Here is a 22,938-nt window from a genome sequence, read left to right on the forward strand (position 1 = left end):
TAAACCCCTCCTGACCCCACACATAAACATCCCCTCATTCAGCACCATGACAATCAAGCACAGCAGAGTCCTGCATACACTGAGGCCACTGATCATGTGACCCCTGACTTCTCCCCTCCTGTGGCTTCATCACAGGTTGTGTGTGTGTGTGTGTGTAAGCAGCACATCAGCACTTTACAGCTGTGACTGCACTTCACTCATCAGCTGCTGCTTTCCATCTCTGTCAAGCTTCAGTGACACGCCCAGCCCTTCTGCTAGGTCACATGTCCTTCACGGACATGCCCACTCGCCGCACACTGCTGGAAGTCTGGGGAAGCTGGCCGTTGTGTGCGTGACCAGCAGGGTGCGTGCGTGACTTGTCTCCTTTGTCTCCACTGCTACTTGTTTGCTGGACTGGGCGGGCCCCGAAAACACTCCGGCCCCAGTCGCAGCTGCAACCCCTGCGACTGCAGTTGTTATGCCCCTGGGTGTATCACAATACTAGACCAAGGCGAAAACAGAAATTCTTGATGCAATAATGCAAGTGCCCCACAACAAAGTTGAACTGTACTACAATGCTGTGAACAGGATAAATTGCCCAATGTCTAATGCCAGACTCCTTCAAACATCAACTACCTGCTGGTAGTTCACCAGCGTTAAACAAAAAGCAAAAAATATATATATTTTTTAAAGGAGTCTCTGGGCCCATATGTGAATTGTGAATCTCTGTTATTACAGTGTCCAAGTTGTGTTGGTGTCATCAGAGCTTAATCTTAAATGCAGGTGGTTGGATGATTGCTGATGACTCTGAGGATGTAAAGAGTGATTTAAGATAGTATCAGGAGCAACTTCAGCTGGTGGATTTTAAGCAACACTGGAGGAGGAGGAGTTTGTGTTTTTTCGACATTAACCTTCATTCTTTGATGGGGTGTCACCTAATCTTAGAAGTATGGGCTGGTCTGATGTTATCACACTACCATTCAAAGGAAGATTGCATTTCATTGGTTGTCCATCTAGGTATCTGTTGTATTTTTTGTAGGCACCAACTGCATCTTCCTTTCTTACAAACACAAACTCTGCAACTCCGGAACTCAACAAGCAGGTGTGCTTCAAGGCAAAGCATACACAGAAAAGCTCCATGATAGCTTTCTCTATGACTCTTGGATGCAAATTATTAATGGTCATTTTTGTGCCTTCTAAAGAGCTAGAGGGTATATGCACACATTTCAGAAAGATGTGTGGATTTTTCCACAGATTTTGGTAAATCCGCAGGAAATCCGCACTGCGGATTACCACGGATTTACTGCGGTTTTTCCGCGGTTTTTGTGCAGATTTCACCTGCGGTTTTACACCTGCAGATTCCTATTATGGAACAGGTGTAAACCGCTGTGGAATCTGCACAAAGAATTGACATGCTGCGGAATAAACAACGCAGCGTTTCCGCGCATTTTTTTTCCGCAGCATGTGCACTGCGGATTTTGTTTTTCATAGGTTTACATGGTACTGTAAAATCATGGAAAACTGCTGTGAATCCGCAGCAAAATCCGCCAGCATGTGCACATACCCTAAGACAAACTCTTTATGAGTGGACCCTACTGATGAACTGGCCTCCTTTGTGACAAGTGTCCGTGACACGTTGGTTAGAGGCTTTGTGTGCAATAAAGGTGCCGACTGGCAAAGTGTCGTTCTGAGTAGGCATGGGAGCTGTGTATGCATCACTCTGTAACACTTTAGTAAGAGGTAAAGTTTGCCCAAGAGAAAATGAAATTCAAGACAATCACGGCCTTTTTTGCACATTGTTTGCAGCTGTGACCTTCATCTTGGGGTTGGGGTTGTGGTAAAGTTCCAAGTCATCATCAATACCATATTCGTCCATATCTTGTAAAGAGGAAATCAGTTGTTTCCCAGTTTCGTGGTTAACTACGTTTATTGGCATTCCTTTAACAGTGTTTGTTACACTGGAAAAAATATTTATCGGCTGTGACATTTGGATATTCTTGGTAATATGTATGGGTGAAGATGAAGAACCTTGTGCCACGGGTGTGTTGATAGCTACGGACGGTGCACACCTCTTTAAACTTAGTTTTTCACGAGCATCCATCAGTTTGCTTGGTTTTCCTCCAATACTGATCTGCTTTGTATAATTCAGCATCTCTCGAGTATGTTGCACTTTGCCCTTTATATGGAAACGTGCATCTTTGGCAGCATATTTCTTACGGGCATCTTTTATGTAGAGCTTCACATGCGCATCTGTTACACTGATCTTCTGAAATGCATTGTCCTTGCATTTTTTCTGCATTGTAAGGACATGCTGTGTTCTTAAAAGACGCGCCGCATGTGCGTTTTCGCGGGTCTGCCGCATGCGTCTTTTAATGCATAGTGGAGACGGGATTTCATGAAATCCCCTCCACTATGCTGTAACATCTGGACGCTGCGTTTTTGCCTTAGCTTTTTTGACACCAAACAACAAAGTCGTGACAGTAGCTTTTCTTATGTACAAACATGTCCGATTATGTGTTTGTTATCCCCATCACAGTGTTTTACTCAGAAGAGAAAATTTTCACAGCGCACCATTCATTCTAAGGCTGTTCCTGAGTCTGACAACGCAATAAACATAATACTTATGCTGGTGTCAAAATTGTTTCAATTGGCTTTCTTTTTTGTCAGCTCCAAGGTACAGTATGTGATAACATTTGCTGTGGTGATGTCAAGGCCCACCAGGTGAAGTGGAGCCCCTGGTCCGGGTTAGTACACAGACCTTGGGTGTTAAAACAGCAAGCTGGAAGGCATGTGGGCAACAAGCACTTGGCACACTCAGGAAACTAGGAGCAGCAGGACGGATTAAGTGTAACCCAGCAGGGGAGTGAGCAACTAAAACACAGTATGGGGAGATGTTGTCACTGATCCACACCTGGTAACCTGCAAAACCCTCATTGGAGCACAACAGAGGGCAGCGAATTCAGGAGAAGGGAGCAAAGCCCGCAATACCAGGACAGGTGTGTAAAAGATTACAATAGTGGTTGTCACCTACCTTACAAAAAGAAAAGATAAAACTCAATAAAATTGATTTTTACAATATGACAGCAATAAAAAATACTGAGAACAAAATATTTATTTCTTTCATCCATAAAACTATAGTATACAGTTAATTTTGTCTAAATAAATTATAGAATTTGTCATTTACAGGCAATAAACTAGATCACAATATTTCAAAGACAGTATGTACACAACATAAGGCTTAGTTATAAACATCACATATTCTTCAATGTCTCTAGTAAACATATTGAAAACATCTGTACTGAAGCTGATCGTCAGGAAGTATGAGTGCGCAGAAGCTGCATGAAATTTTACTGCAACCCAACAAGACGGATCTCAGCCTAGATTTTAGAAGGAAGAAGAAAAAAACTACTTCATTTGCTTTGCATTTATGATCTTTTGCATGGAGTTTTAGAAGGTCAACAGGTCATGTGTCATGCCATCCACAGCAGAAAACATGCAAAGAAAACACCATGTGAATTTTGGGTAATGATCACGCCAACGTCCAAGGTGATTTGCAGCAATGGAAGCAAAAACTTCAATGCTTTGTAAGAGTTCTTCACAGTTCTAGGAGCAAAGTGCAACTAATTGTCCTTTCCCATTTTCCTCCTTCCACCAGCAAGGCATGTCAGCTCAAGGCAGGAGGCCGAATTGTGTCCTCACGTCTGTTGGTAATGTCCTCTTCATATATAACACGCTCAGCAAACGGCGCATTACAGCAAGCTGTCTCTCACAAGAAGGATCCCATGCTTCTTTTTACTGTAAATAAAAAAGTAGATTTTGAACATTTAAACATTTAATAAGTGAGATAGAATGTACATATAATTAAAGAAGCTGTCCACCTTTGTGGACATTTTTTTCCCATAATTTAAATGCAGGTATTTTTAGCAAAAAAACATTTTTATAATTGAGTTGAGTATTAAAACTTTTGCACTGTTTGCCTTCTAGAACCTCTCTGTTGTACTGTCTATTACTGGCTGCAGCATGGGATCACCAAGAGTTTGTTGGAGAACTCATGCTAATGATCCAATTGGTGGGTTTGTAGCAAATTTTGTGTCTTTTTTTATCTCCTCTCAGCTGAGTTATGACCACATCAAAGCGTAGGGAAAATTAGGAGTCTGTAAAAGCAAATCAAAAGAAATCCTCCAGCGATGAACAACTGGGTGAACATAATATTTCACATTTATTCTTGCATTAAACCATATGGCGGTTCCTCCAATACACATTACAGACCTACGCGTTTCGGCTTCTACACAGCTTTACTTATGGTGTGAATATGTTCTAAGAGGCCTTTCTTAAATAGCACCTGCCATGGATCACATGTTGGATCAACAGCCAATGAACACAAGGTGCAAGTGATACAAACACACATATTAAGAACGTGATAATCATACAAAAATATATATATATACTAGTATAAAGAAGCAAAGGATTATATATACTGGAGAAAAATATCCTGTCTTACATTTAGACCAAGAGGGGTTCTTGTATTTAATTTAAAGATCCAGAATATTTCTCTGTTAAAAATTTTTCTTTTTAAGTTTCCACCTCTTAATGGTTTGAACACCCTTTCTAGGCCGGCGAACTTTAAAGTGGATACATGCCGAGATATTGCAGAAATGTTAATGGATGTAGTACTCACTGCATCTACTAAGATGTTTGTTCAAGGGTCCAGTTGTACATCCCACATATTGAATCTAACATGATGTGCATTCTATCCTATAAATTATACCCGCAGTGCTACAGTTTATAAAGCTCTTGACGTTAAAATTTTGACCTGTAGTGTATTAATGGATCCTGGTACTTTTATGTGCATTTTCACAAGAAACACATCTTGTGCTTCCACACTTGTAAAAACCCTTCAAGTTTAGCCAAGTATCTGTAGAAAATGTAGTATCCTTTAAAAAAGACTGGGAGATAATATAGAACTTAAAGTTGGTGCTATTTTGGCCACAATCCATATATTTGTATTATTGTACAATGTTAACTAATTTTGGATCCTGGTTTTAAATCGGTAACTATTTTTTGATTATGTTTCCATTGCAGAAATGTTTCTTTCCAGTATTTTTTCTATTTCATATGCCAAAAAACAGCCATTATGTAGGCTGCAACCACACTCACAGGTGAGGTGTGTGGGGAGCCAGACCCGCCCATCTCTCATAGCTACCTGCAACACGGATCCATGTACACTAAACAACATCCTAGTGCTTACGTGCACTAAAGGAAAATACTCCGGCTTGTATCGCAGGGAGCAGCCATCCCTGCGACTTATACCTGCCATTGATTATGCAGCCATTAGCCTCCCTCCTTACTTTATATATACATACTAGCTGAAGAGCCCGGCGTTGCCTGGGCATAGTAAATATCTGTGGTTAGTTATAACACGTCACTTCTCTTATTTTCCCATTACGCCTCTCATTTTCCCAATCACATCTTTAATTTTCCCCCTCACATCTCTCATTTTCTCCCTCACACCTCTCATTTTCTCCCTCACTCCTCTCATTCCCGCCTAACACTTGTCATTTCGACCTCACATCTGTCATTTTCCGATCACTACACTATTTTCCCTCACTCCTCTCATTTGGCACTCACACCTTTTCATTTTCACCTCACACCTCTCATTTTCACCTCAGTATATACATGTTTGTCATCTCCCTTATATATAGTATACACCTGTATGTCATCTCCTCCTATATATAGTATATACCTGTATGTCATCTCCTCCTATATATAGTATATACCTGTATGTCATCTCCTCCTATATATAGTATATACCTGTATGTCATCTCCTTCTATATATAGTATATACCTGTATGTCATCTCCTCCTGTATATAGTATATACCTGTGTGTCATCTCCCCTGTATATAGTATATATCTGTGTGTCATCTCCTCCTGTATATAGTATATACCTGTATGTCATCTTCTATATATAGCATATACCTGTATGTCATCTCCTCCTGTATATAGTATATAGCTGTAGGTAATCTGCTCCTGTATATAGTATATACCTGTGTGTCATCTCCTCCTGTATATAGTATATACCTGTATGTCATCTCCTCCTGTATATAGTATGTACCTGTATGTCATCTCCTCCTTTATATAGTATATACCTGTGTGTCATCTCTCCTGTATATAGTATATATCTGTGTGTCATCTCCCCTGTATATAGTATATACCTGTGTGATCTCCTGTATTAGACCTCATTAACATGTTATTTGCTCAGTATTTTTACCTCAGTATTTGTAAGATAAATTGGCAGCCTGATAAATCCCTAGCCAACAGGAAGCCCTCCCCCTGGCAGTATATATTAGCTCACACATACACATAATAGACAGGTCATGTGACTGACAGCTGCCGTATTTCCTATATGGTACATTTGTTGCTCTTGTAGTTTGTCTGCTTATTAATCAGAATTTTATTTTTGAAGGCTAATACCAGACTTGTGTGTGTTTTAGGGCAAGTTTCGTTTGTCAAGTTGTGTGTGTTGAGTTGTGTGTGGCGACATGCATGTAGCGACTTTTGTGAGATGAGTTTTGTGTGGCAACATGCGTGTAGCAACTTTTTGTGTGTTGAGTTGCATGTAACAGGTTAGTGTAGCAAGTTGTGTGCAGCAAGTTTTGCGCATGGCGAGTTTTGCACGTGGTGAGTTTTATGTCTGGTGCCTTTTGAGTATGTGCAAGTTTTGTGTGAGGCAACTTTTGCATGTGTTGCAAATTTTGTGCATGTGGCAATTTTTCCGCGTGTGCAAGTTTTGCGTGTGGCGAGTTTTCCATGAGGTGAGTTTTGCACTTGTGGCGAGTTTTGCGTGAGCCTAGTTTTTGCATGTGGCGAGTTTTGCGCATGGCGAGTTTTGAGCGGCGATTTTTGTGTTTCGACTTTTATGTGGCTGGTGTATGTGTGGTGAAATGTGTGCTGAGGGTGGTATATGTGTTCAAGCACGTGGTAGTGTGTGGCGCATTTTGTGTGTGTGTGTTCATATCCCCATGTGTGGGGAGTATCCCATGTCGGGGCCCCACCTTAGCAACTGATCGGTATATACTCTTTGGCGCCATCGCTCTCATTCTTTAAGTCCCCCTTGTTCACATCTGGCAGCTGTCAATTTGCCTCCAACACTTTTCCTTTCACTTTTCCCCATTATGTAGATAGGGGAAAAATAGTTTGGTGAATTGGAAAGCGCGGAGTTAAAATTTCACCTCACAACATAGCCAATGACGCTCTCAGGGTCCAGACGTGTGACTGTGCAAAATTTTGTGACTGTAGCTGCGATGCCTCCAACACTTTTCATTTCACTTTTTCCCCATTATGTAGATAGGGGCAAAATTGTTTGGTGAATTGGAAAGCGCGGGGTTAAAATTTCACCTCACAACGTAGCCTATGACGCTCTCAGGGTCCAGACGTGTGACTGTGCAAAATTTTGTTTCTGTAGCTGTGACGCCTCCAACACTTTTCCTTTCACTTTTTTCCCCATTATGTAGATAGGGGCAAAATTGTTTGGTGAATTGGAAAGCGTGGGGTTAAAATTTCACCTCACAACATAGCCTATGACGCTCTCAGGGTCCAGACGTGTGGCTGTGCAAAATTTTGTTTCTGTAGCTGCGACGCCTCCAACACTTTTCCTTTCACTTTTTTCCCCATTATGTAGATAAGGGCAAAATTGTTTGGTGAATTGGAAAGCGCGGGGTTAAAATTTCACCTCACAACATAGCCTATGACGCTCTCAGGGTCCAGATGTGTGACTGTGCAAAATTTTGTTGCTGTAGCTTGGACGCTTCCAACACTTTTCCTTTCACTTTTTTCCCCATTATGTAGATAGGGGCAAAATTGTTTGGTGAATTGGAACGCGCGGGGTTAAAATTTCACCTCACAACGTAGCCTATGACGCTCTCGGGGTCCAGACGTGTGACTGTGCAAAATTTTGTGGCTGTAGCTGCGACGGTGCAGATGCCAATCCCGGACATACACACACACATACACACACACACACACACACACACACACACACACATTCAGCTTTATATAGTAGACTAGCTGAAGAGCCCGGCGTTGCCTGGGCATAGTAAATATCTGTGGTTAGTTATAGCACGTCACTTCTCTTATTTTCCCATCACGCCTCTCATTTTCCCCTCACATCTCTCATTTTCTCACTCACACCTCTCATTTTCTCCCTCACTCCTCTCATTCCCCCCTAACACTTGTCATTTCGACCTCACATCTGTCATTTTCCGATCACTACACTATTTTCCCTCACTCCTCTCATTTTGCACTCACACCTTTTCATTTTCACCTCACACCTCTCATTTTTACCTCAGTATATACATGTTTGTCATCTCCCTTATATATAGTATACACCTGTATGTCATCTCCTGTATATAGTATATACCTGTATGTCATCTCCCCTGTATATAGTATATACCTGCTGTGTGTCATCTCCCCTGTGTATAGTATATACCTGTATGTCATCTCCTCCTATATATAGTATATACCTGTATGTCATCTCCTCCTATATATAGTATATACCTGTATGTCATCTCCTCCTATATATAGTATATACCTGTATGTCATCTCCTCCTGTATATAGTATATACCTGTGTGTCATCTCCCCTGTATATAGTATATATCTGTGTGTCATCTCCTCCTGTATATAGTATATACCTGTATGTCATCTCCTCCTGTATATAGTATATACCTGTATGTCATCTTCTATATATAGCATATACCTGTATGTCATCTCCTCCTGTATATAGTATATACCTGTAGGTAATCTGCTCCTGTATATAGTATATACCTGTGTGTCATCTCCTCCTGTATTTAGTATATACCTGTATGTCATCTCCTCCTGTATATAGTATGTACCTGTATGTCATCTCCTCCTCTATATAGTATATACCTGTGTGTTATCTCTCCTGTATATAGTATATATCTGTGTGTCATCTCCCCTGTATATAGTATATACCTGTGTGATCTCCTGTATTAGACCTCGTTAACACGTTATTTGCTCAGTATTTTTACCTCAGTATTTGTAAGATAAATTGGCAGCCTGATAAATCCCCAGCCAACAGGAAGCCCTCCCCCTGGCAGTATATATTAGCTCACACATACACATAATAGACAGGTCATGTGACTGACAGCTGCTGTATTTCCTATATGGTAAATTTGTTGCTCTTGTAGTTTGTCTGCTTATTAATCAGATTTTTATTTTTGAAGGCTAATACCAGACTTGTGTGTGTTTTAGGGCGAGTTTCGTTTGTCAAGTTGTGTGTGTTGAGTTGTGTGTGGCGACATGCATGTAGCGACTTTTGTGAGATGAGTTTTGTGTGGCAACATGCGTGTAGCAACTTTTTGTGTGTCGAGTTGCATGTAACAGGTTAGTGTAGCAAGTTGTGTGCAGCAAGTTTTGCGCATGGCACGCGACCAATCACAAGCCGCTACGTCTTTGAAAGTCATTAACGCGCTCATTTTTAAAAATGAGCGCGTTAATAGCTTGCGGTGACGTCGCGGCTTGTGATTGGTCGCGGCCACGCGACCAATCACAAGCCGCTACGTCTTTGAAAGCCATTAACGCGCTCATTTTTAAAAATGAGCGCGTTAATAGCTTGCGGTGACGTCGCGGCTTGTGATTGGTGGCGTGGCCGCGACCAATCACAAGCCGCTACGTCTTTGAAAGTCATTAACGCGCTCATTTTTCAAAAATGAGCGCGCTAATAGCTTGCGGTGACGTCGCGGCTTGTGATTGGTCGCGTGGCGGTCACATGGGCGGCCCGCGACCAATCAGAAGCCAGGACGTGATTCTCAGGTCCTAAAAGCGCTGATTTTGAACAACGAAGCCTGCCGGTTACCCGCGCTGAGTCCAGGGGCCGCCGGAGAGGTAAATATATCAATATTTTTTATTTTAATTCTTTATTTTACACATCTCTATGTATCCGATACCGATACCCGATACCACAAAAGTATCGGATCTCGGTATCGGAATTCCGATACCGCAAGTATCGGCCGATACCCGATACTTGCGGTATCGGAATGCTCAACACTATAAATGACTTCACCCAACCACTACCCATAAGTGGAGAAAAAGTTTTGGTGTTATCATTCATATTCTCTGAAAAAAGGCCAAGAAAGCAAAAATTGTGCCGGGGTATGTAAACTTTTGAGCACAACTGTATATATATATATATATATATATATATATATATACAGTACAGACCAAAAGTTTGGACACACCTTCTCATTTAAAGATTTTTCTGTATTTGCATTACTATGAAAATTGTAAATTCACACTGAAGGCATCAAAATTATGAATTAACACATGTGGAATTATATACTTAACAAGAAAGTGTGAAACAACTGAAATTATGTCTTATATTCTAGCTTCTTCAAAGTAGCCACCTTTTGCTTTTATGACTGCTTTGCACACTCTTGGCATTCTCTTGATGAGCTTCAAGAGGTGGTTACCGGGAATGGTCTTCCAACAATCTTGAAGGAGTTCCCAGAGATGCTTAGCACTTATTGGCCCTTTTGCCTTCACTCTGCGGTCCAGCTCACCCCAAATCATCTCGATTGGGTTCAGGTCTGTTGACTGCACCCCATGACTCTCCTTCTTGGTCAAATAGCCCTTACACAGCCTGGAGGTGTGTTTGGGGTCATTGTCCTGTTGAAAAATAAATGATGGTCCAACTAAACGTAAACCAGATGGAATAGCATGCCGCTGCAAGATGCTGTGGTATCCACGCTGGTTCAGTATGCCTTCAATTTTGAATAAATCCCCAACAGTGTCACCAGCAAAGCACCCCCACACCATCACACCACCTCCTCCATGCTTCACGGTGGGAACCAGGCATGTAGAGTCCATCTGTTCACCTTTTCTGCGTCGCACAAAGAGACGGTGGTTGGAACCAAAGATCTCAAATTTGGGCTCATCAGACCAGCACAGATTTCCACTGGTCTAATGTCCATTCCTTGTGTTCTTTAGCCCAAACAAGTCTCTTCTGCCTGTTGCCTGTCCTTAGCAGTGGTTTCCAAACAGCTATTTTACCATGAAGCCTGCTGCACAAAGTCTCCTCTTAACAGTTGTTGTAGAGATGTGTCTGCTGCTAGAATTCTGTGTGGCGTTGACCTGGTCTCTAATCTGAGCTGCTGTTAGCATGCGATTTCTGAGGCTGGTGACTCGGATAAACGTATCCTCAGAAGCAGAGGTGACTCTCGGTCTTCCTTTCTTGGGGCGGTCCTCAGGTGAGCCAGTTTCTTTGTAGCGCTTGATGGTTTTTGCAACTGCACTTGGGGACTCTTTCAAAGTTTTCCCAATTTTTCGGTCAGACTTACCTTCATTTCTTAAAGTAATGATGGCCACTCGTTTTTCTTTACTTAGCTGCTTTTTTCTTGCCATAATACAAATTCTAACAGTCTATTCAGTAGGACTATCAGCTGTGTATCCACCGGACTTCTGCACAACACAACTGATGGTCCCAACCCCATTTATAAGGCAAGAACTCCCACTTATTAAACCTGACAGAGCACACCTGTGAAGTGAAAACCATTTCCAGTGACTACCTCTTGAAGCTCATCAAGAGAATGCCAAGAGTGTGCAAAGCAGTCATCAAAGCAAAAGGTGGCTACTTTGAAGAACCCAGAATATAAGCCATAATTTCAGTTGTTTCACACTTTCTTGTTAAGTATATAATTCCACATGTGTTAATTCATAGTTTTGATGCCTTCAGTGTGAATTTACAATTATCATAGTAATGCAAATACAGAAAAATCTTTAAATGAGAAGGTGTGTCCAAACTTTTGGTCTGTACTGTATATATATATACAGTATATATATATATATATATATATATATATATATATATATATATATATATACATATATATATATATATATATATATATATATATCCTGTATATACATATATTTATACTTTCTGTTAAAATAAGCTTGATAAATAGATGACCTTCAGATGTTTTCATTTCTTTCAGGATTATGATTCAGTTTATTGCTGAGACAGGAATATTAATGCCAAGAACTGACCTCAGGAGCCCCAATTCTATGGTCATCTATTAGATGCTGATATTTCCATCACAGCCATGAGTAGATGAGATGACACTAATCCTCCAAAGCATAGGCTATAACTTGTGGATCACTGGGGAGATAAGTGGTGGTAGTGATGGGGTTATGGAAGCACAGACCCCTATCAATCCTAAGATTGGGGCTTAGTGCTTAGAATAATCATTTAAGGAACTATTAACCCCATGGTAAGTGATGCCCAATTATAAACAGAATTCCAATTATAGCAGTAAGTTTTGAGTGACAATTTTGGTACATCTATAATATAACGCTGGGAGCGTAACTCTGTCCGAAGCCTTTATAGACTGCGCAGGCGCAAGCGCCAGCGCAGTCTGGCCCCCACAGAGTGACGCTCCCAGGAGATCGCGGTATGCGTAAGCACTGAACGCATACCGCGATCTCCACCGGAGAGTCAGGGACCGCCAGGAGGGTAAGTATATTCACCTTTCCCCGTTCCAGCGCTGCGTGCGGCTCCGTCTCCCGACTCCTCTGCTGTGACAGTTCAGAGGGCGCGATGACGCGCTTAATGCGCGCCGGCGCCGCCCTCTGACTTACCAGTCACAGGAAGAGGATCCGGAGTGTGTCTTCAAGAAAATGGCGCCAGAAAGCGCGGACTGCGCAGGCACCGATTCCTGCTGTCGGAATCGGCGCCTGCGCAGTCTGCGCTTTCCGGCGCCATTTCTTCAAGAAAATGGCGCCGGAAAGCGCGGACTGCGCAGGCACCGATTCCTGCTGCCGCAATCAGCGCCTGCGCAGTCCGCGCTTTCCGGCGCCATTTTCTTGAAGACACACCTGCAGTGGAGCCGGACGATAGGTGAGTATGGTATTTTTTTTTTTTTATATGGCAGCAGCATACGGGGGCATACACACTGGAGCGTCTTATGGGGGCATATAATACAATGGTGGCGCAGGATGGGAGCAGCACATGACAGAACGGGCGCAGGATGGCAGCAGCACATGACAGAACGGGCGCAGGATGGCAGCAGCACATGACAGAACGGGCGCAGGATGGCAGCAGCAAATGACAGAACGGGCGCAGGATGGCAGCAGCACATGACAGAACGGGCGCAGGATGGGAGCAGCACATGACAGAACGGGCGAAGGATGGCAGCAGCACATGACAGAACGGGCACAGGATGGCAGCAGCACATGACAGAACGGGCGCAGGATGGGAGCAGCACATGACAGAACGGGCGCAGGATGGGAGCAGCACATGACAGAACGGGCGCAGGATGGCAGCAGCACATGACAGAACGGGCGCAGGATGGCAGCAGCACATGACAGAACGGGCGCAGGATGGGAGCAGCACATGACAGAACGGGCGCAGGATGGCAGCAGCACATGACAGAACGGGCGCAGGATGGCAGCAGCACATGACAGAACGGGCGCAGGATGGGAGCAGCACATGACAGAACGGGTGCAGGATGGCAGCAGCACATGACAGAACGGGCGCAGGATGGCAGCAGCACATGACAGAACGGGCGCAGGATGGCAGCAGCACATGACAGAACGGGCGCAGGATGGGAGCAGCACATGACAGAACGGGGGCGCAGGATGGCAGCAGCACATGACAGAACGGGCGCAGGATGGCAGCAGCACATGACAGAACGGGCGCAGGATGGGAGCAGCACATGACAGAACGGGCGCAGGATGGGAGCAGCACATGACAGAACGGGCGCAGGATGGCAGCAGCACATGACAGAACGGGCGCAGGATGGGAGCATCACATGACAGAACAGGGGAGCAGGATGGGAGCAGCACATGACAGAACGGGCGCAGGATGGCAGCAGCACATGACAGAACGGGCGCAGGATGGGAGCAGCACATGACAGAACGGGCGCAGGATGGGAGCAGCACATGACAGAACAGGGGAGCAGGATGGGAGCAGCACATGACAGAACGGGGGTGCAGGATGGGAGCAGCACATGACAGAACAGGGGCGCAGGATGGGAGCAGCACATGACAGGATGGGAGCAGCAAATGACAGAATGGAGGCGCAGGATGAGAGCAGCACATGACAGAATGGGGGCGCAGGATGGGAGCAGCACATGACAGGATGGGGATGCAGGATGAAGCAGCACATGACAGAATGGGGGCGCAGGATGGAGCAGCACATGACAGGATGGGGATGCAGGATGGAGCAGCACATACCAGGATGGAGACCATATACCAATATAAATGCTCGCCACCCGGGCGTAGAACGGGTTCAATAGCTAGCACAAATATAATCATATTTGCAGTGCTCACAAATGTTCATTATTTACATGCACTTTTGCACACTAGATAATTTAAGGGGAATCTTTCAAGTGATTCAATGTGCCCAAACTGCGGGCAGCATGAATAGCAGCTTGGTTACTCAATTGCAGCAAGGTATGTTTTTCTGAAAGGCTCTGGTGCTTCAGAGAGAATACACTTTGAAGATCTGGACCATAGCTGGAGAGCAGACTAGCCTAGCGCTACCACCATGGTTTACTGATCCCAGGGCCGCTGCAGGTGATTGACAGGTCTCTTCCTCGCATATACATAGGGAGAGACTTGCCAATCACCTCTAGCAGCCCTGGAAATAGCAAGCCATGGGGCAGAGTTGAACCAGTTTAATATCTGACTAAGATCCCCAGATGGATCGTCAAAGAATATTGGAGGCAATTCATCAAAGCTTTTCCGCCACATTTCTGCTAATAGAGAGCTTTGAAAAGTCAAATTTTTGTCACTTTTTTTGTGCAAGGTTGGGCAAAAATGCTACTACTTTTGGCAATTGCGTTACTTACAAAGTGGATGGGACGGGATGGGGATATGGCGACCCCTGCTCCTCATAAGTTTTAAGGTGTTCGCTATGTCACAAATCTTACTTCATCAGCCAACCAACCAACCAACATATACCAATATTTCTAATTAATCATGAATAATTAATCTGATCATTTTTCTAAAAGGAATCTGAACACCACAGTAAATGGGAACGGCACTCTAATATTTTGGAGATTTGTGATTGACACACACAGAATGCAATCACTTATTACATCTACGTGGTTAAACTTTTTCCAGGGCCACTGTGTAACTAGAGTACTGAATAGTCTCTACCATGTTGATTGCTAACTCACTGAAACAGGTAGAACTCCTTTATCACATTTCAAATAACCTCGTGACGTGAGTATCATGCCTCGTGTCCAAACAAAAGGTCTGTGTAATATAGAGGAGCCTCAAATTACATAAGTCATCAGACTGCTAGAATCATGCACATTTATCTATCTATCTATATTATTATTATTATTATTTATTTATATAGCACCATTGATTCCATGGTGCTGTACATGAGAAGGGGTTACATATAAGTTACAGATATCACATACAGTAAACAAACTAACAATGACAGACTGATACAGAGGGGCGAGGACCCTGCCCTTGCGGGCTTACATTCTACAGGATTATGTGGAAGGAGACAGTAGGTTGGGGGTTGCAGGAGCTCCGGTGTTGGTGAGGCGGCAGCTTCGATAGTGATGAGGAGGCAGTGGTGTCGGTGCAGGCTGTAGGCTTTCCTGAAGAGATGGGTTTTCAGGTTCCGTCTGAAAGATCCAACTGTGGTTGATAGTCGGACGTGTTGGAGCAGAGAGTTCCAGAGGATGGGGGATATTCGGGAGAAGTCTTGGAGGCGATTGGATGAGGAGCGAATAAGTGTGGAGGAGAGAAGGAGGTCTTGGGAGGACCGGAGATTGCGTGAGGGAAGATATCGGGAGATTAGTTCAGAGATATATGGAGGAGATTATGGATGGCTTTGTAGGTCAGTATTAGTAATTTGAACTGGATACGCTGAGGGAATGGGAGCCAGTGAAGAGATTTGCAGAGGGGGGAAGCGGAGAAGTAGCGAGGAGAGAGATGGATTAGTCGGGCAGCAGAGTTAAGGATGGACTGGAGAGGTGCAAGGGTGTTAGCAGGGAGGCCACAGAAAAGGATGTTGCAGTAGTCAAGGTGGGAGATGATGAGGGCGTGCACAAGCATTTTAGTAGATTGGGGGTTGAGGAAAGGACGGATCCTGGAGATATTTTTGAGCTGGAGGTGACAGGAGGTGGAAAGAGCTTGGATGTGTGGTTTGAAGGACAGGGCAGAGTCGAAGGTTACTCCAAGGCAGCGGACTTCGGGTACGGGGGAAAGCATGATGTCACTGACTGCGATAGATAGGTCAGGTAAGGAAGATCTATGGGATGGAGGAAAGATGATGAGTTCAGATTTGTCCACATTGAGTCTGAGGAAGTGAGAGGAGAAGAAAGAAGATATGGCTGATAGACACTCTGGGATTCTGGACAGCAGAGCGGTGACGTCTGGGCCAGAGAGGTAGATCTGAGTGTCATCAGCATAGAGGTGGTACTGGAATCCATGGGACTTTATGAGTTGTCCCAAGCCAAGTGTATAGATTGAGAAGAGTAGGGGTCCTAGAACAGAGCCTTGGGGGACTCCAACAGAGAGAGGGTGGGATGAGGAGATAGTATGGGAGTGGGAGACGCTGAATGTGCGGTTGGAAAGGTACGAGGCGATCCAGGATAGGGCGAGGTCTTTGATGCTAAAGGAGGAGAGGATCTGTAGTAGGAGGCAGTGGTGAACTGTGTCGAAAGCAGAGGACAGGTCTAGAAGGAGGAGTACAGAGTATTGTCCAGTAGCTTTGGCGGTAAATAGGTCGTTAGTGATTTTGGTCAGGGCAGTCTCAGTTGAGTGATGGGGGCGGAAACCAGATTGTAGATTGTCGAACAACAAGTTAGATGAGAGGTGGGAGGAGAGTTCAGCATGGACGTGCTGCTCCAGGAGTTTGGAAGCAAATGGGAGCGAATCTATATCTATCTATTTATCTATCTATCTATCTATCTATCTATCTATCTATCTATCTATCTATGCAATATCTATCTATCTATCTATCTATCTAATTGTCTAAGGGGTACTTCTGTCTTTCTGTCTGCAACTTCCGTAACGGAAATCCCGCATCGCTGATAGGTCTAGCCAGCTGCCTGTCATGGCTGCCGCGATCAATCAGCGATGGGCACAGTCCGATTAGTCCCTCCCCTACTCCCCTGCAGTCAGTGCCCGGCACCCGCTCCGTAATCCCCTTCAGTCACCGCTCACACAGGGTTAATGCCAGCGGTAACGGGCCGCGGGTACCGCACTCCGTTACCGCTGCTATTAACCCTGTGTGTTCCCAACTTTTTTACTATTGAGGCTGCCTATGCAGCCTCAATAGTAAAAAGATGCAATGTTAAAAATAATAAAAAAACAAAAAACCTGCTATTCTCACCTTCCGTCGTCCGATGATGCGCTCGCGCCGTCCGCCATCTTCCGTTCCCAGAGATGCATTGCAAAATTACCCAGAAGACTTAGCGGTCTCGCGAGACCGCTAAGTCATCTGGGAAATTTCGCAATGCATCCTGGGAACGGAAGATGGCGGCAGCCGCGCGCGCATCGCCAGAGTTTCGCTGGATCCCAGGGGGTGAGTAAATAACAACTTTTTATTTTAATTATTTTCTTTAACAGGGATATGGTGCCCTCACTGCTAAATACTGCGTGGGCAGTGTTATATACTCCGTGGGCTGTGTGATATACTCCGTGGGCTGTGCTGTATACTACGTGCCCTGTGTTATATGTTACGTGGGCTGTGTTATATACTGTGTCGCCTGTGTTATGTACTGCGTGGCTGCTATATACTGTGTGGGCTGTGTTATATAGTATGTGGGCTGTGTTATATAGCACGTGGGCTGTGTTATATACTCCGTGGGCTGTGTGATATACTGCGTGGGCTGTGCTATATACTACGTGCCCTGTGTTATTTACTGCGTGGCCTGTGCTATATACTACGTCGCCTGTGTTATATACTGCGGGGCTGCTATATACTGCGTGGGTTGTGTTATAGTATGTGGGCTGTGTTATATACTGCGTGGCCTGTATTAACGCATCGGGTATTCTACAATATGTATGTATGTATATAGCAGCCACATAGTATATAGCACAGGCCACGTAGTATTTGCTATATACTATGTGGCCTCTGCTATATACTATATGGCTGCTATATATACATGCATACATACATATTCTAGAATACCCGATGCGTTAGAATCGGGCCACCATCTAGTCTATGTAATATCTATGTATCTCATATCTATCTATCCCATATCTATCTATCTATCTATCTATCTATCTATCTATCTATCTATCTATCTATCTATCTATCTATCTATCTGTCTGTCTATCTCTATATCTATCTCTATATCTATCTCATATCTATCTATCTATCTATCTATCTATCTATCTATCTATCTATCTATCTATCTATCTATCTATCTCATATATATCTATCTAATATCTATCCATTTCATATCTGTCAATCTACTTGTCTATCTATCTTTAAAAAAAAAAAAAAGATAAAGCAGTACTACTCAATTGAAGCAGTCACATTTTTTCACTTTTTTTGAGACGGGAGTAGTGCCATGTGAAGGGAAGATTGGTGTGTACTGGATCCAAGTTACAAGGTGCCGGTGGAACAGGGTATGAACCCTATGGTATCAGCAGTACGAAATTCACCACATACTCTTATTCAAGATATGCAGGCTTGTACTTCAAGTGCAAACATGCAAATATCATAATGGTGATGGGATGTGAGCAACATAGACTTTTGATTTTTCAACACTTCCTGGATCTTTGTCACAATTATCGCGTTTATAGTGGTCTGTACAACTAGTTCTGTTGTATTGGATGCTTGTCGAGGAGAGCCACAGAGGTGTCCCTGCACCAGAACCCCGATCTCTTGTTTGCCCATGTGAACAGGTGGGGACATTTCGGCTCAAGAGTAAAGCTTGACAAAGGCTCGCTTTCGCTTGAGCAGAAACATTGCTACCTGTTCACATAGGCCAACAAAGACACCAGATTTTTTTGCAAGGAATTTGCTCTTGCGTGCTGCCAATTTTTTTTTTTTTTAATTTATCTAGCTATTTATTTATCTATCCATCTTCTATGTTCCATCTAAAATATTTCCATCTGATTTATTGGTGTTGCGTATACAGAAACGCTGTTCATTAAAACAGTGATATAAAGGAAAGAAGGTGAACATGCATTAAACACATCAGAGAATAACCGGTACATTACGTCAGGGGCTCAGGTTACATCTGGTGACGGGGCTGGCATAGTATTAATCTCTGTCTAAATTAATACATCAGAACAACAGAAAAACATTACACAACCAGTGATAACAATTCGTACAAGAAAGAAACAATAAGTACACCCTGCCTAGAAGGACAGCTAAGAAGTTTGCCACTGTTAGACTTCAAATTATAGTACTGAGTCTATTAGTTTCTTGTAGACATTGACTCAAATTAAGGTCCTGTTAGACTACTGGTATATAAACCTAAAGTAGCGTTCCATCGTAATCAACTGTAGGCCATACTGTTGTATATGTTGCACTTTTGGGGGGGACAAAGAGCTAATTTAGGGCTTGGGCCCTTTTAACGGTTCTCTAAAAAGCCGCCCGCTTTGCAGAGAAACTGCACAGGAGGAGAACCATGAACACCACCGTCACTTTCAGGATAGGTGGGCGTTCTAGAGGTCAGAGTATCCACCAATTTTAAATTGATAGTATTTCTTGAATAATACAATATTACTGCATCAGATTGGAATACCGTCTTTAATGGATTGTTATGCTGGTCTGTCATGATATGTACTTTTGCCCTGTCCTGTATTTGAATAATATGCCATTTGATGTATGTAACTGTTCTCTGGTTTCTATTAGCTGTAATTTATGTATTTTCTTGTGCTGGGAGTTCACCTGTAACAATATGTCTCCTTCCCCCAATACTTGCAGCCCTAAGCTCTAATGTAATTAAGCTTTGTCAACATCACTAGTGAAAGAATAGCCATTCTTCCTCACAGCAGGTGGCTAGTCAAATGTACATTCTACATAGACTACTTGGAGCCGACCAGTCTAGAATCTTCTGGTGGACCCAACCATTGAATAGAAGGTGTGACCCCTACCCCCCTTCATGGGCGGATCCCAGGAGCTCAGACAATCCATTCTTATTTTGAGATCAGATGTGAGTTGATCCTTGAAGGAGAAGGAGTGGGGATTCTTAGCTGAGGCAAGACCCCACGCCCATCTGGGACTGCGGAAGCGAATGGGGCGAGACTTGAGCTGAGGACATATCTCGTCGTTCGTGAGATTGTTTTGGGATCCCTTGGACTCGTGTGGACTATTGCTTTGTTAGCTGGCACAAGGATTATCGGGAGGTGCCCCCGAACCTGTTCCGTTGGACTAATTGTGGACTCTGTAGATTTACCTGCATGTGTTGTTCCAGCGTTCTTGATAATAAATCTGTGGAATCATCCCTCGGCCTGTTGTGCCTTCTTGCTCTGCCGTACACCCCGTCACATGGTCAACATCAGCTCTTGTTTTCCCTATGTTTCTCTGTATTCTAACTATGTTTTAGTTACTAAAAGATTCGAAAAAGAATCTTGAATCTCTCAAAACAATCTAGCACAACCATTCCCACCACATCCGCACAGCAGGTATTATTGTGGGTCACCAGACTTGGTTAATAGCAAGCAAGAAACGGTTTGCCTTTAGGCCTTTAATCTTCTTCTGTAATTTAAAAAGGCACACACAAAAACACATGTTTGTTCAATTTTAGAGACTCCCACCAATACAACTACACGCTGGGTTTCAGCTTCAGTGGGTGTTTAATCAGTGACTGCCAAGGGAAAAAGCTCATGTGACATTGTGCTGAGCACATGCAAAACACATACCAGGAAAGGGAGAACAATTGTGATTTCTTCCTTAAATGCCCCAGAGCAAACACACAAAACGTTTCAAAATGGAAATTGTTCTTTTCTCTGTTTTATTGCAAACGCAAGGCAACAGCTACTTATTAACAATTAATTCATTTCTTACAATGAAGTTATGTCTATACAATGCCTGTGTACTTACACAAATCACAATGCATTGTATGCTCTGCCAATAACATACGCAGTAGAGCTTATGTAATTATTTACCTGTCCTGTTATGCAATAGAACGCATTTAAGGATTCTTCCTACGTTCATTGCGTTTTTTCAGAGTTTTTGTCTGCACCAAAATCCAGGGTTTTGGCTACACTTTTTTTGCCATTGATTATAACGTGTGAAAAACGCAGAAAGAATTGATGTGCCGGGAATTTAAAAAGAAATGACTGGGAGCTGAAAACTTTTCACTTTGATGGTACTGTAAATGACACTGTGTTTGCCTCCGAAGAAAATTTAGCAAAAATGTCACGTATGAACATATTCCAAGGAAGACAGCGTAGGGAGACTTATAGGGCATGTAAAACTTCCTAGGAAATGAAACATGCAAATAACCTCTTCACAGAGGAAGAGAAGAAGGTGGCTTGTGCCCTATAGGAAGTAGCATCTTTTAAGTCAGTATTGACCCTTTGAAAACCTTTACCACGCACACAACCAAACCAGAATCTCTACTTACATACAGCTGTTTCGGGGTTCTTGCCCCTTATTAGTAGAAAGGAGGAGACTAGTTGGCTGGGCATGATGCCTTGGACAGAGAGTCTAAGGCGTAAAGTTTCTCCTTTGGACTCATGCAGATATCCGTGTAAACCGTACTTTTCCAACCCGAACGTCACAACTTCATAAATGGCTATGATGGTGTAACTCTCAGGCTTTGCCAGTCCGTGCATTACATTATGTGATCGAACCGAGATCCATGGACATTTGCATAAGTCCTTAGACTGTTTCCCAGAACCACTGACTTTTATCTACTTTGATTGGCATCTCACTGAGATGATATCATGCTGCAGTACATTGTCAATAATAATATTGGGATTGTTCAACAGTCACTGTACTTTAGGTTAAATCATTAATACAGGTGAGTATTAGTAAGTTTGTGACATATCTTATCAGACAAATCTGCTGTCTTCTCCACTTAAGAGTCACTTCTTTCTATTTACCCTCTTATCCACCCATCTCCTGAACTTACTATCTACTCTGAAAAAAAACTCTCGATTTCATCTTTATCACAAAATGGCAGACTGCCAGGATAATGGCTGTGACATTCACACAAAGATTGTGCTGAGCTTTCTAACAAGTCTTTTACCTCACTCCAGTGTTGGGTTGACACCTACACTTCTCAGTACTGCTGTAAATATTTCTCAATGGTACTGCTGCTGTTGCTTCTGTGTGCTAACTAATGAAGTACAGCAGGAATCCCTCTCTGAGTGCACTGCTGTGTATGGGAGACACTATTGCAGCTTGTCTCCTGCCACTAGTTTAACTTTAAAGTCCATTAAAAATTAAGAGATAAGGGCAGCAGAGAGGAAAAGTGATGAAACACAGAACACAAGTGATATAATGGTCAGATGCAGTGTTATTCTTCATGTACACACTTGTGGCATCTTATTCTGAAAAGTTTGTTGAAAGTACAGTTACTTTTTAAAGCCATGTATCAACCTAGTTTTGTAGGATAAGTGATAACGAAATCCTGTTGTCTGCACTGGCTAGTATATGCCATCCAATAATTATCTGAATTTTATGTCACAAGTAGTTTATATTAAATGATTATCAGCAGACTAAATATTGCTATGAGAAAATGAGTATTGTTTTTCATGGTCTCTCTGGAAGCCAGATGTTTTGTGCGTTGGCTTCTATTACTTATTTGTTTGTTCCCGAAAAATTTCATTTTTTCATTTTTGGTGTATTCTGTGACGATCACTCTACTATGATATTGTTAGGGCACATTCATCAAAGATGAGTCGGAAAGTCCTGTTAACTTTTACTACCTGAATTAGCAAATATAAAAGTCTTTATGTGTGTATGTGCACAGTATGTGTGTGCAGGGGAAGTGGGAATTTTGGGAAG

The 22,938-nt window shown here is 43.1% G+C and overlaps 1 protein-coding gene and 1 pseudogene across 2 annotated transcripts in view; both read right to left on the reverse strand.

Moving 5' to 3' along the window:
• Positions 1-831: 831 nt before the first annotated feature.
• On the reverse strand, positions 832-2,278 carry LOC138671061 (polymerase delta-interacting protein 3 pseudogene; annotated as a pseudogene).
• Positions 2,279-3,073: 795 nt separating this feature from the next.
• Positions 3,074-22,938, reverse strand: part of PIP5K1B (phosphatidylinositol-4-phosphate 5-kinase type 1 beta) — a 200,382-nt gene continuing 180,517 nt past the window's right edge. For both annotated transcript variants that reach the window (XM_069763733.1, XM_069763742.1), the window contains exon 15: positions 3,074-3,774. In XM_069763733.1, the coding sequence (XP_069619834.1) occupies positions 3,772-3,774 (3 nt within the window). In that variant the 3' untranslated portion in view covers positions 3,074-3,771. The remainder of the gene's footprint in view (positions 3,775-22,938) is intronic.

This window comes from Ranitomeya imitator, chromosome 1 (genome assembly GCF_032444005.1).
Source record: "Ranitomeya imitator isolate aRanImi1 chromosome 1, aRanImi1.pri, whole genome shotgun sequence".
In the NCBI taxonomy this organism is placed as follows: Eukaryota; Metazoa; Chordata; class Amphibia; order Anura; family Dendrobatidae; genus Ranitomeya; species Ranitomeya imitator.